This window comes from Aulonocara stuartgranti (genome assembly GCF_965226115.1).
Source record: "Aulonocara stuartgranti genome assembly, chromosome: 10".
NCBI lineage: Eukaryota > Metazoa > Chordata > Actinopteri > Cichliformes > Cichlidae > Aulonocara > Aulonocara stuartgranti.
The window spans coordinates 20,854,651-20,869,441 of NC_138946.1; the positions used below are offsets into that span (position 1 = coordinate 20,854,651).

Sequence of the window (14,791 nt, forward strand, 5' to 3'; positions counted from 1 at the left end):
GCAGGTCAGGGCAAACCTCACACAGCAGCTCTGCGACTTGAAAATTATTTGGTTATTCATTAATTAATTTATTTGTCTCTTGTGCTTCTCCCCATATTCAAATACAAGTTAAGCCTTAGCTTTCACTTCATTTGCACATGACCTCTGAGAGCCTGCTTGGCCTTACATACAGCCGTGTAGTCAGACAATGATGCCACTGCGAGCTTCAACAAACCAGCTTTTGGTAATCAGTTAACCGACAACTGATCCTACAAGTTTGGACTCAGGATGTGCAACTAGAAATATGGCATGGTAGGCTATTATCGCTCTAGAAACACATAGAAACACATCAGTATTTCCCACGCTTCTTTGTGTGCTTTAAGAAACGTTACTGTGCAAGTCCACTCACAAGTCTTGTCCTTGCATCTTTTGCTCTCCCATTAATACATTCCACTAAATGAATGGACCACGGGCTATTCATTTTACAGACAGTCTAGACAACTCATTATGGCTTGTATCTCAACTTACAATGTGCAAACTGATTTTGAATTAGTTGTGGTCCAATTAAAAATGTTATTACCTTCCCAATCCATCCCATTTAAACCCGTCTTAGTAGAAACAGGTTAATGGCTCATCATCTCAGCAATCTTTCTCATTACTTTGTTTACGTCAACTGTAAACTGAACAATCTGCAAGCACTACAAACCACTTTGGTAAAATTCAGTTTTAGTTAGCCGTAGATATTTCAAAATGCTAACGCTAACAAAGCACTTAAGTGGCACCAACATTTATGAAAAATTTTCAGCATGGCCCTTCGTCATTCACCACTCACACTCCTTGTGTCCTCAGAATTGCTGTGCCTCAATGCTCTGTGGCATAGATTCAAAAGGGTGTGGTAAACATTCCTCAGAATGTTTCGGTCTATACTGAGGTGATATTATCATGTTGTGGCATTTTTGCTGGTAGCACCTCAGTCATGAAAACTTCCTGCTCTACCGCTTATAGAACCGGTATAGAACAGTAAAGTTATTGTCATGTTCAAAAACAAGTCTGAGCTGTTAAGGCTTTTTAACATGACATATTAGCGAAGATGGATCCACTCTTTCTTGTTGCTTGCGCCAGATTTTGACCCTGCCATATAAATGTCGGTGCAGAAAGCGAGAGACATCGCACAAGATAACATTGGTCCATTCTTCATGTGGCCTGTGGTGAAAGGAGTAGCAAATATAGGCGTTGTCTTCTGCTGCTAGCTCATCTGCTTCACACACACTGCAGCTTTGAGCTTTTCCTGGGCATTACCCTACCCAACACCAAAATGCAAATAAACGGCACAATCAAATTCGAATTAAACTATCTTTAACTTCCCTGTTCCCGACTTCAGTTCAAAGTCTGAGTGATATCTAACTGCGACAATTGACAGAATTTTCACAGCTAGCAGTCATCTTGCATCATGCCACCGTCATGTTCTTAATGGTTTTTCATGAATTTTCCGGAGTTCATGTTTGAAAAAGTCTTGTTGTGCATTCAGAGGTATTCTTAACCTCGGTTGTAATAACTGGTTATTTAAGTTGTTGTTTCTCAATCACCTTCAACCAGTCTGGCCATTCTTCTCTGCCATTTAGCACTTAGCACTTTCTTTTTTGGGCCCCTCCTTGAGTTGGTTGTGTGTGAAAATCATAATAGCTCTGCAATTTGTGAAATAATCAAACCAGCCCAAGTGGCAGCAACAACTATGCCATGTTCAAAGTCACTTAAATAGACGTTCCACCCTATCCCAATGATTGATTTGCACTTGAGCGGATCCTCTTGACCATGTCTACATTCTTAAATCCACCGGCTTTCTGCCACATGAACGGCTGATTAGACATTTGCTTTTGAGGAGCAGCCGAACAGACTGACCGGTGAGTGCACCACGTATATGAACCCTTTTTTCTTCTTACAAGTGCAGCAAAGATTGAAGTCCTTTGTGTGTAATACGGCTGCTGAACCTTTTCAGTGTCAAGCATGAGCTGCTGGTTTAAGCTAGTCAACAAGGTCATGCTGCACCACACCGCCATCTTAGCAGAGTGCCACCACAGAACATCATTGTTCTGTGTCATCATGTGGGAAATCCACATTAGATTTGTTTTATGTCTGGTGTGTAAAGCTACTTGAAAATCTAGATTGTGCCATGGTCCATCTGTGAATGCCAGCCTACCATCCATGCATGGATGTGAGGCCCACTTGAACACTCAGTCACACTTTGTCTCTTAATCAGTAGCATCACTCCAAGTTATTGGGAAATCATATAGTATTTATGAATGTGCGCTGTTCATTGCCGCTGTTGCAATATGATAGAAATGCACTTCATTTCCAGCCATAGTGTGACCTAGTTTGCCCTCTTAATAGTTGCACACTGTACCATCAGATATATTAGACAAATTTCACACAAGTTGTGGTCGTCACTGGCTTTTTCTTTTGCCATTTCCCCATACTTCACAGATTTTCTGCTATAAAAAAAACAGCAGCAAAGACAATCTCTTTTTGTGATGTTTTTCATGTTTCTGGGAGAGAGAACGAATGGCCATTAAAATTAAAATAACTTACAAGCTACCCAAAGCTTGCATCATTTTGTAATGCACAGTAAGTTTGCACTGCAGAAAGCTTCTCGCCTCTTATCTTCAAAACTGGCTGCAGGCAGATTGTTGACAAGTACAGACGATAAAATCTCTTTGTTAGCTGTTCTTCTCTTCTTCTTTTGGTTATTTGGTCTTTGGTCTTAATTTGTCAATTACTGGGCCTAAAATAACTTTTTTCAGTAGTCCAGTATGTCACTGACAACATTAGTATTACATGTCTTACTGAAACTCACAAGATATGATCAGAGATAAGCCAGATGCGACACAAAGTAAGACTCTTCACATCACAACAAGTGTGGGGTTTTTTTTCTTTTCTCACTCCCTTTTGGTCGGGGCTTCTCTCTGATTCTGGCTTGGTGTTACTAGATTCAGCAGAAACTGTAAAACGGCACCTATTCAGGTTGTGCTGCATGTGTGAGGCAAGGCAAATACTGTATCTGTTTGCTCTTTGCAAGCACCAAGTCTTCCATGAGTGACGCAACATTTGAGGTTAAGGATTCCAGAGAGAAGAAAAAACGAAATCAAACAAAAGGGGAAAAAGATGAATGTCTAAAATCAGTAGATTGATCCTCTGGTTTAACCCTTTAACCGGCACGATTTAGCCTCGCTTGCTGGAGTGCCGCTAGCACTGCAGTTCTTCTTCTTTGACAGAACAAGCGGGGAAATATTTGTGCACTCACAACGCATGCATAGACAGTGCTGTGCTACACCATGCTGTTAAGATTTACATGTTTGGATAGAACTGTGGGGATCACTGATGTGGCACAGGCTTTCCAAAACAAGCACTGCTTGTAGAGTATTAGTCATTCCAAAGCAAAAATAATGTAGCAGTAAAGGAAAATCAAACACTATTATCATCCTTCAAATTTCTTCTTACTCTCACCTCGAATCTGCAGGAAACTCCAACGAGAGACAACATATTAAACCTCTGCCTAGTACATGTCTCTTTTTTGCCTCACAAAGGCAATTGAGGTAACATAAATGAGTTACCACAATGCTGTCTTTTCGAGAACACAGTCCAAGTGGTATAAATGATTAATAGGCTTCTTCACTTGTCTTTCAGCTCTCAAGGGCCCCTCTCTGTGTCAGCCTTGTAGCTGAGATATAAGAATAACGTGCCACTGGTCTCCACAGATTCTCCCTCAACTCTCTGCTTTGTGATTCATATTTCATCTCACCTCTATTTGCCACAAGCGGAGCAAAGTAGTGACTCAAAAATGTTATGAGATAGTGACGACTTTAGCCCTTCTGTTATGTTGAAAAGTACTTCTCTCCCCTGATTATAATGCACAGGGTGTTTTAAAATGCCCGGAGGCACATCGGCAACTTTACTTGTATGTACCTGAGACAAAATGTCAGGTCAAGCGAGATCAGTTGTTGTGTTAATTTGTTTTCATTCATGGGTGTTAATGGTATGCCATGGGAAATTTCATCACCAGTTGTACATGCATGAATGCACATGCATGTATCTTAACTCGTTTTTGAACCGAAAAGACATTTGAGTTCTCAGTTTTGCCCCTCCAAAATATCACAACAATGTCTGTCTTCCAGCAGTCTCTTTAAAGCTTTCACAGATGAGCTGATTGATGATAAGTGCTCCAATACAGAGCTGCAACTGAGTCCCCGAAGGCCTTGGGAAGCTCCTTAGCTGGACACAACTATTTTTCAAGTGACCAAATTTCAAGTGTTGGCGCGAAAAACGTGTCTGAGCAATTTGGGCTCTTCCTAGGAGGCACGGACATTCATCCTTCAATGACTGCTCCGTCAGAAGCTTGGCCAAGACCTTGAATGACCATACAGGTGACCGACTGGCAGTCAAAGCCATGGCAGGTGGTAGTGGGCACAAGAAGGAATGTCAGAGCTCTCAAAGCCCAGACTCTGACATCCCCCATTTGTCCTGCTGTCAACTGCTGGGGGCTTTGAAAGGGAGACTGTTTTCTATTTCTGCACACAGACAGTCCAAGCATAAAATCTGACTGCAACTTTCACACGGGCATGAGCAGCCAACTGATAAATAAGGGTAAAATAAGAAATAAAATGGGATTTCTTCTGCAGGGTACAGTAAATTGTACTGTTCTTTCTTTCTTTACTGATTTTGGTCCCGCCCACTGACACAATCAGAGCAAACACTTCAAATATCACTGTGTTTTTAGGCTCAAATAGGCACTTCCTCCACCAGGACACTTTTTCAGGGAAAAGCCATTCGCATCACTCTATTCTGATTAATTGCTCTAAAAAGCCATTATAGTGTGATGTGGAGAACCAGCATGCTCAACACAAGGACCCTAAAACTGTAACAGCAGAATCAGATGATTTATTTATTATTTATTTACCTGTTCAAATGTGTGCCATGAGGGCTATTTGTCTTTGTTACTCCAGCCCTTGATAATGTGACACCATATCAGCATTTTAAGTAATTTTTTTCAAAAACATGTGTTTGTTTCTCTCAAATGAGCAGTAGTATACGCTTAAAACATGAAAAGAATAATACTAATATGTAACATCTACTTGAGGTAGTAGTACTACAGAATTTTACCAGCAGAGGGTGTACAACTCCGCGTAATCAGACACCACCACTTTTGAAAATCAAACACAACTGGGTGTTAGGTAACATTTTAATGAGCCTTTAACTGTAATTTATTATCCAGATTGAACAACAATTCTAATATCTGTCTATCTGTCTGTCTATCTATCTATCTATCTATCTATCTATCTATCTATCTATCTATCTATCTATCTATCTATCTATCTATCTATCTATCTATCTATCTATCTATCTATCTATCTATCCTAACTTTGTGGGTATAATTAATGCTTCCGAGCTTCCCACATCAAACCTAAATTCATTTTTTCCCACAAGGCTCTATAATCCCAGTCACTTTCTACTGTCATGTGTACAGTATTTTTCAGCTTAACATCAGGGTTTTACTCCCACCACCAGCTCTGTTACTCAGGCTCATATGCCAAGGGGGGTGAATGTGAGCTATATCATTACATGGTGCAGTGGACAAGTGAATGCATTAGCACCCCTAGAATTCCCCAGCTGCTTATTAATTAACACGCTGTGGGTTGGTGGGAATTATCAGCAAGGAAAGGTTACTGCAAGCTAGCAAGCTACGTTAGTGTTAGTCAGGGAAGTGCCTTATTCGACGTGTGTGTGGTTTTGCTTTATCGGTGTGCCAAATGCCATTTAACCAGGCTGGCCGCTAAGCAGACGGCATGCACTGACAAGTGGAAGTGAGTTGGCTAATCATACAGCAGTGTTGTTGTGAGGTATTTGAAATGTGCTGTGTGTTTACTGAGCTGTCTATCTGCCTTCAAATTGTGAATGCACGTCTAATTGTTTTGTTTGTTATCTGCTGGGCGTATTTCACATCCAGAGGAGCAAAGACCCTGAAACGTATGATAAATGATAAATTCTTTCAGTGATTTTTCAGCCTTATTTTCATGTATTAGTCATGGTGCTGGCATGCGTATAACGCCCACAACAGTGTGCCAATGTTCTCTGTAGCAGCCTGGTTTACTTCCGCCATCCACTGATGTCTCAAGGACTACAGGGACGGTTTGAGTTTCATTTTCATTCCGCCTGGTGGTATCACAGAGCGGTTTTGATGGTCAGACAGCTCCTCTGCCTATCTGCACGAGAGAAAATTATAGGAAATTATATAACGTGCTGTCAAAGTATGTGGATCCACATTTGAGAAAATGCAATAAAGAGGAGATGAGAGCCCTTCTGCCACTCAGTGGCACTATGAGCTGTGCTAAGTAAGCAATGATGATCAAGAGTGTTTCTCTTGAACTACTTAGGCTGAGTAACTAAATCAACAAGATCACAATAAAGTGTTTTCTCACCAACACAACTCAACTTAACACAATGAGGAATTAGAATCACGCACACACGTCCACATCACTTAATTATACATCCTGAAATATGGCAAGCAACGTTAATGAATTAAAGTTTTTTAAAAAATGAGAAAAGTATGGTGAATCACAGCTGACTCCTCACTAAAGTGTGAGGCATGCTGGTACATGTAGGCAGTGTGAGACAGACTGAGCGGTAGAACAAACAATTCTCTGTTAGTATGGCAAATTATAGTGTGCATTTCATTATACTGTACCCTCAGCAGTACAAAGACTATGGTACAGTGTGTCCACATAATTAGCAGCAGTGTTTTCCTTAAATTGTCACTGTTAAAGGCCGTGAAACTCATTTCTACAATAAGCTGACTCTGACCACTGGTGACCTACATGAACACCTCTTCAGCCAAAGTTTTACAAAAGTTTTATTTAATGGTGTTTAATTACTGGTGAGCTTACAGAGGACCTGTTATGCTAATTTCTAACCTTTTCATTAGATCTTTATTGCTGGACTATACTAGAGTAGCTTTGCATCTGTCACATTTCATGTTAATCCTTATTTGTCTTATACCAGACCTTGTTCGGTTTTATTTATATAGCGCAGAATCACAACAACAGTTGTTGTAAGGTGATAATGAAGAGAAAGCCCAAAACAATCAAACTTGGTGACAGTGGGAAGTAAAAATTCCCTTTTAACAGGAAGAAACCTCTGGCTGAAACATAATCTGAGCATCCATCATTGTAAATGTATATATAAAGAAGGGGTCTCCAACGCCAGTCCTCGAGAGCTCCTTGTTCCAACACACCTGAATCAAATGAATGGCTTGTTACCAAGTCTTTGCCGAACTTGATGGCATGCTGAAGAGGTAATTCAGCTGTGTTGGAGTACGGCTGCATCAGTAGCTTTTCAGGATTGAGAGTTGGAGACCCCTGATATAGAGAAATAAGGAAAATGCTTACTAGGCTCACTTTAAGGGTATTTGTGCACCAATCAGAATTTAGAAGTATTGCTCAAATTAAATTGATGTTTGATCATCGACATAAACGGTGGACATAGCTATTGTGATGTCTTCCAGTGTTTCCTCTAGGACCGTGTTGGTTTTTAAAAAACTAGATATGATGAGGAGGGTGCGTCTGACCTTGAAACTGCATGCTTTCTAGTTGTCAACTTGTCAATCACAAGTGGTTAGCCAATGAGAATACTTCAGATAATCCTGTATTTTTGAAACAGCATGACTGATGTTTACAAAATAGACATTTTTTTTCTATAAGAACCAAAAATGAATGATTGAGAAACTCACCAGGAAAGTATTTACGAAGCTGTTTTTCCATAAGCTGCTATAAAACAGGAAGTCTTTCTGTAACTACAGCTACTGCCCTCTGGTGGCCGTTAGATCAAATGGAAGTTTAAGGCACTTCTGTCTGTACTGGCTTAATTCGTTTCCATTCTGGAAGCTGTAGTCATGATATTTACTTTCTATGTGTTTGGCAGATGCTGTACGTCTTAACAAAGAAGACTGACTTAAATCTTTAAACTTGGATCTCAAAGACATTATGTGATTCTTTGCAACAGGAAGCACCTTTTTCAAATCATTATTCATTAAGTCTTTTATTTGGCTTTTTCAAAATGTCATAACCAGCAAAAAAACATGAGGTATACTGTGTTTTATAAAGCCACTAGCTTTTGAAAAATATAGTTTGCATAATGAAATTTTTGTAATAAAACCAGGTAGAATTATATCTGCTTCCCGTGAATGCAGAAATATATACTTATGCTTTCATTTTCACCTCTGTTGAAGCTTGAAAGCTGTAAAGTACCTGAACCCTAAAACCTGCTGTCGTGTACCTACTCAGACCATGCAGTAGCAATCTGAGTGTGACAGTTTCCATCAGAAGCAAATGCTGCATACATCAGGCAAATTGTTGAACATCTGCCTTGGGACATGCAAAAATCCCAGAATCCAAACTGCAGCCTGCTTCCCGAGGAAGCACACATTGTAGATTGGCGCATTGTACATGTCGACTGGGGTACAGATAGTTTATTTCAGGGAAGTTGCAGTAAAAGTGAGAGCAGACAGGCCCAGCAGTCATAATGATGCCCACAAATAAGCCCAAAAAGTGACACTTCCCCAAGTGAGTCTTGATCCACTTGTAGGTGTCTCCTGTCTTTGACAGCCAGGGTGTCGGTTTTTAAATCAGCTGGATTTTTGGACAGAGAAAAGAAATTTGGCAAGAGAAAATCCAACAATGTTTCAGACTGGAATATAACTTACACATTACTTAACTGATATTAATGTTTAAAAGAGCCTCTATAGATTTTTCAATGTGAAATATTTGACATTACAATAAGAATATTATTATTCAGGAAAAAAACACTCCACTATATTGCATGAGCAATATCCTTTAGCTTGAATAAAGATGACCCCATGAAAATATTCCATCTCCCTGTGACTAGAAGTAGATCTGGCGAGTGTCCAGCGCAGCAGCCCCATGATCTGGATGTTCTGCCTGGGTTTAGCCTGTTTAGATGACCAGTGCTTGTCCTTGGCCTACTTTTTTTGTCAGAGGCACACCATAGATCCAAAAGACTTTAAGCTCAGCAACACAGCAGGATGGAGACGACATATTTATGGGTGAGTGCTTTCTCAAGTCTTGTTAAAAGACTATTATAATGGAGGTTTGTGGATGTACATGAGTGGAAATGCTCTCAGTATTCAAGCTCGTCCATGGGGAGAGGTTTTTTCTCTCTTTGCTACTCCTAGCATGATATATTTTTAACAGCATGTGTAAGTGCGTGTGCCTTTGTGCATGTGTGGGTGTTGCACGGGCAATGAAAGGGTTCTTTTTTTTGGTTTTAAGATATATATTTTCTCCTCATTTACATAATGAGCATGAATATTATGCTGTTTTCTTGTGACTGATTTTTTTCTTCTTCTGTCTGGGCCTACACTTTTCATTATTTGCACCAGAAGAATCAGAACTTTGAGAATGTGAGAGTACTCAAGTTTTTGGCACAGGAAATGTGAGCGTAGAGCTGTTAGCTCACTCAAGAGCAGAATTATATAATCTTGTATACAGGTCAGCCATATTAGGATCATCTTCTGAGAGAAAACGCCTGTAGAGTATGCAGATCATAACTCAATCCAATCCTTTCATATGCATAAAAGCTCATACGCGCCACTTACGACTGAACATGTACATTAATCACTGTCACAGTAAACAGATCACCTCACACATATGCTGCTGCAGCCTTACATTAATTACTAATGCATTCACATACACACACACACACATGACGTGTTCCCATTTTCCCACTAAAATATTTACACAGACATGTATGAAATGCAGCTGTGTTCACTTCCATACTGGGAACTCACGTTAGATGTATGCATTTTACATAAACGGCCACGTCTCTGTTTACGCGTTCATTGCAGAAGAGGAAGCCGTCAATTCTGTCGGCAATCAGGGCTGGGGACATAATGAGTGCTGACATAGAAATGTGCAGTTAAATGAAAAACACAAACCTAGCATCATCACAGATGTGAGAAGTGCAAATAATTATCTGTGACATTTACAGATGATTTGTAAACCCATTTCTGCTGCCACTTAGTCAGGAATAGTTTAGTAGAACAGGGCACAGGAGTGCGCTTTAATACACAATAACAGAGTACTGCAACACGGAGAAGGAATCACACTAGACTTAATTGGTTTGGGGGGTTTTTTGTTCTTTTTTATTAAACTAAAATTAATATCACTTGATTGATATCCAGGAAATTAATTAAGAGTAAGTTGAGAGGACAGATTCTGACTTTTTTCATTCCCTTAAACCCAGCAGGTATGCTTTCTTTTTCACTTTGTTCTTTAGGGTTTGATTGTTTATTGGGTTTTATCTTTAAATTTCTATTCCATTTCTCTATCAGCCAAGAAGAGATTCTTGAAAAATGTGACAATAGGTGACAAAATCCACTTTGGTCCGTGTGAAAGCCTGTAACAATTTGTTTTACACTTAAATAAGCGTTTTTTACAAGTGCAAAAAGACTCTTTACACCATCTTCCTCTTCTTTTTTGTATAAAGTTCCTCTATGTGGTTCTGTCCCACTAATACTGGAAACACAAATAAGGAAGATAATTTGATTAACTCAGACTTCAGAAGCTTGATAATTAGGTTGGAATAGAAGTTGATTTCTTCACCAAACATGGCAGATTTTCTTTCTTATCACCTCCCTTTAGTAGATTCACCAGTGGCTATTTTACTTCTCTCGTGTAATTAAAGAATTTCTTTTTTTTAAGAATAAAATGATGGGCAAAAATTGATGATGGTGATGTTTTGAAAAATCCATTTCAGTATCAATCAACTATAATGATATACACTCACCAGTCAGTTCATTAGGTACGCTTTTCTAATATCATGGGTTGTTGTCAGAGCTAACTTAATTCTTCGTGCTGCAAACATTGCTCCGAGATTTTGGTGCATATTGACATGACAGCATCACACAGTTTCTGCAGACTTTTTGGCTGTGCATCTATGATGTTGATCTCTTGTTCCTCCACATCTCAAAGGTGCTCTGTTGGTTTGAGATCTGTTGACTATGACATTTGAGACATTTGAGTACACTGAGCTGAACCAGTTCAAGACAGGATGGATCCATGCTTGCATGTAGTTTAAGCCAAACTCTGACCCTATGTTGCGGTAGATGTTAAGACTCATCAGACCAGGTGAGGTTTTTCCAGTGTTTTGGTGAATCCGTGTGAACTGTAGCATCGGTTTCCTGTTCTTAGCTGACAGGAGTGACACCCAGTGTGGTCTTTTGCTGCTGTAGCCCGTCTGCTTCCAGCTTTGACATGTTGTGCATTCAGAGATCCTCTTCTGCATACCTTGATTGTAGTGAGTGGTTATTTCAGTTACTGTTTTTCTGTGATACCAGCGGTCACTGATCTCTGGCATGTTCACCCAGAGAACTGACTCTCACCGGATATGTTCTCTTTCCTGACCAATATCTGTAAACCCAAGAGACAGGTGTGTAGTAAATCCCAGTAGGTCAACAGTTTCTGAAACCAGTCTGGCACCAACAATCATACCGAGGTGAAAGTCACCTTAATCACCCTTTTCCCATTTTGATACTCAGTATGCCTTGACCTAAACTGTCTACATGTCTAAATGTTGCTGCCATGTGATCAGCCTAGATAACTGTGCTAACAAACAAGATGAACTAGTATACCTAATGATGCCCGATGAGCTTATTTCCCTTTGATGACACATATGTGGCCCCTTTCCAATTTAAAAACAAACATGTATGTGGAAACTTGTATAGTCACCAGCTCTGACACAACACTGACAAACATTCAGAATTTCCTTGAGCTGCACAATAGCAACAGAAGACTGATTGTAACTGTGACAAGTTAGTCCAATTAAATTAGATGAAGTATATTAATCAATATTTCACTAAATAAAATGTGGCAGATTATATTTCCTTATTACACATTGCTATCTTGTGTAAACAACATCTTTCCAAGATGATCTGCAGCACTGTATAATTTTTAAAACAGACAAAAGTAAGAAAAACTGAGTCTTAAAAGATGAAAGAAAAAAAAGCCTTGGGTTATAGTGCTTGAATCTTTAAATGCATTATAGATAGAGTTGTCAGAGGGCATCAAAGGCTAGTGGAAGTGAATAAATGTTATATGATGACAATTGAAATATTACTTCACTGTGCTCGAATCTCTGCTCATTAAACCTCTGTCACACAAAGCTGCCGTGCAACTTGTAATAAGTAAGGTTTGTAGTTCAGTAGTTCATGAGCCAAGAGACGACGATCAGATGTGCGAATGTAAACTAACAGGCGTTTAATAAAGCGCAGAGAGGTAACTCGGGTCATCTGTCTGTCAAAGTACGACTACAAGTGTATTACTAACAGTAGGATGAGGCCATCTGTGAACACAAAGCGTTTCAGTTTGTTTCATTGCCGCTGTACATTTCGATCAAAGCTTCTACTCTCACCTGGGGAATAAACGTGTGTTCATCATTTTGAATTGCTTTACTTCTGCACCATTGCTCCAGCATTGTGGGGGGCTGGAAAGTGGGGATGTGGCTGGGTGAGGGGTGGATTTGTACAATTATAGAACTGATGATGTAAAGACACTAAAGCACACATTCCCCCTTATATAACCCCGAGTGGTACAGTCCACAGTCTTAAAGGCAGAGTGTGCTGAGAGGAGTGCATGCATTCTTTAATCTGTTTTAGTTAAACTAAACAAAAATGCGAACGAGGTGATCAAACAGAGGAGAAATCATATAACAATTCAGACGGAGAAGGGGCTAAAGAAAGTTTCAACGCATTATCATTAATGTGTCTATTTGGGACTATTTAACGTTGAGATATTCCTAAAATCGCAGATTATTACTGTCCTTTGTGCTCCTCTATAACCTGAGTGCATATTTGCACAGCCACGTGGAAATATGCTCAGGTGGGCAAATCCAATGCAGAGTTACTGACTCAGACCTCAGTCCTACAAGGGTGACCATATGACAACAACAAGCCTCCCTATTGCCATGGCAACAACTGCACCATTGCTAAGGCAACAGCTGCAGAGTGCTACAACAAGCAGAAAAAAAACCTTCATGTGTCTTCAGTTTCTTTCTTTTTTCCATCCGGTTAAAGCAAACTTCGGCTTCATGTGATCCGGTCTTCCCTGAGTCGCTCTCGCGGTGCTTCATGGTTTCTTTTTTTCTGTGATGCATATGTAATTCACACTCTCCTCCTCAACACATTTTCTTTCGGTCTAATTCCTGCTGTCTTCACACACACACACACACACACACACACACACACACACACACACACACACACACACACACACACACACACACATGCATACACTCACGCACTCACCCACTCTCCCTCTCCTTTTCTCTCTCCTTCACTGTCCCCTCCCTCAGTTCTTCCTCTCCATCCTCGGCTGTTTCGCTGTCTTATTCTCCGTTTCTCTTTTTCCCCTTTTCTTTCCACAGTGTGACCCCCCCTCTTTTTTGTTAATCCCACCACCCCTGCCTTCCATCTCCATCCTCCCTTTTCTCCATCTCTTTTTGTATTCATCCCATCTTTTCTCTTTCTTTTCCACCGTTCCTTAGATAGACTCACACCTTTCCTTTTCTCTGCTCTCTCTCCCTCTCTTTCTCTCTCTTATACTAAATTCTAAGACCACCCTCTCTCCTCTCTTCTCTTTTTTTCTCCTTTTGCTCACTCTCTCTATTTCTCTGTGGCCCTCCCCCTCCCTTTTCATGTTTCCCCCCTCCCTCCATCCTCTCTTTCCCTCGCTGGTTCAGTTAGTCAAAGAAGAGATTCACGGAAGGAGAGAAAAGGGGGGAAAGGCAGGACGAGAGTGAGAGCGCAGGAGTGGGGCAGGCTGGGGAGAGGGGTGTGGGGTCTCAGCCCTCTGTCGTGGGGGGTTGGGGGGGTTGAGATACACCCCGATATTTGTTTTAAGTACCATGGACTGCCTCTGCATTGTGACTACAAAGGTAAGCCTATCTGTTGTTCATTACTCTAGCTCTATGTGTGCGTGAAACAGAGTGAGAGGCACCACAACTGGAACTGAACCGGGAAGAAAGCAGCCAGCTTCCTTCTGCCATCTCTCAATTGTGGGAATTTGCTGTCTTCATGACATTTCTCGTGTTGTGCATTGTTTCGATCTTTGTGTTCGTTTTGAGCATTTGAACATTTCAGAAAAGCCTCAGTGCGAGCTGAGCTACCTGACTGAACACTCTTTGATATCTCCCTCTCTAGATGACCCTCTCTCCCACTCTCTGAATCTCCTACTCCGTGTCATGCTTTGTGAGTGTATGAACAGGGGCTGGCTGACCTGCGTGGATGTAGCGAAAGCGGCAGAGATCTGATCCTCGGGTTGCCTGTGTGGGGCTTTGTGTCATGCCCGAGCTGCAGAGTGTGTCAGGCAGAGACCATGGGAGGGCACTATGCATGCTAATATTCCTCACAATTTCCAGCTGCTTTGTCCTAAACTCGACCGTAAGCACACGTGAAGCTTACCCACTGTGCAGCTGCAAACATCTGCAAACATAATGTATGAGCCACATGTTATATCACACACATGCGCTGCTCCAAGGAGCCAGTACTAGACATGAGACTGACTAGAAAAAGGAACATGAAGTAGCTTCAAGTCTGTTGTCCAAGCCTATTTGTTCAGATGTCCAATACCTTAAGACCTTCAGATCAGATCATATATATATATATATATATATATATATATAGATATAGATATATATAATTTTCTGATGGACATACCTACACAGCTGCACACAGATTCAAAAGGAGGTGAGC

The 14,791-nt window shown here is 40.6% G+C and overlaps 1 protein-coding gene across 2 annotated transcripts in view; it reads left to right on the forward strand.

The window, feature by feature from the left end:
* The first annotated feature begins 9,031 nt into the window (after window positions 1-9,031).
* The window catches only part of dlg4a (discs, large homolog 4a), a 67,625-nt gene continuing 61,865 nt past the window's right edge, over window positions 9,032-14,791 (forward strand). Inside the window, exon 1 of one of the 2 annotated variants that reach the window (XM_082550149.1) lies at window positions 9,032-9,088. In XM_082550149.1, the coding sequence (XP_082406275.1) occupies window positions 9,068-9,088 (21 nt within the window). In that variant the 5' untranslated portion in view covers window positions 9,032-9,067. Of the gene's footprint in view, window positions 9,089-13,906; window positions 13,975-14,791 lie in introns of those variants that run through there. The other variant, XM_082550148.1, reaches the window with a different exon arrangement.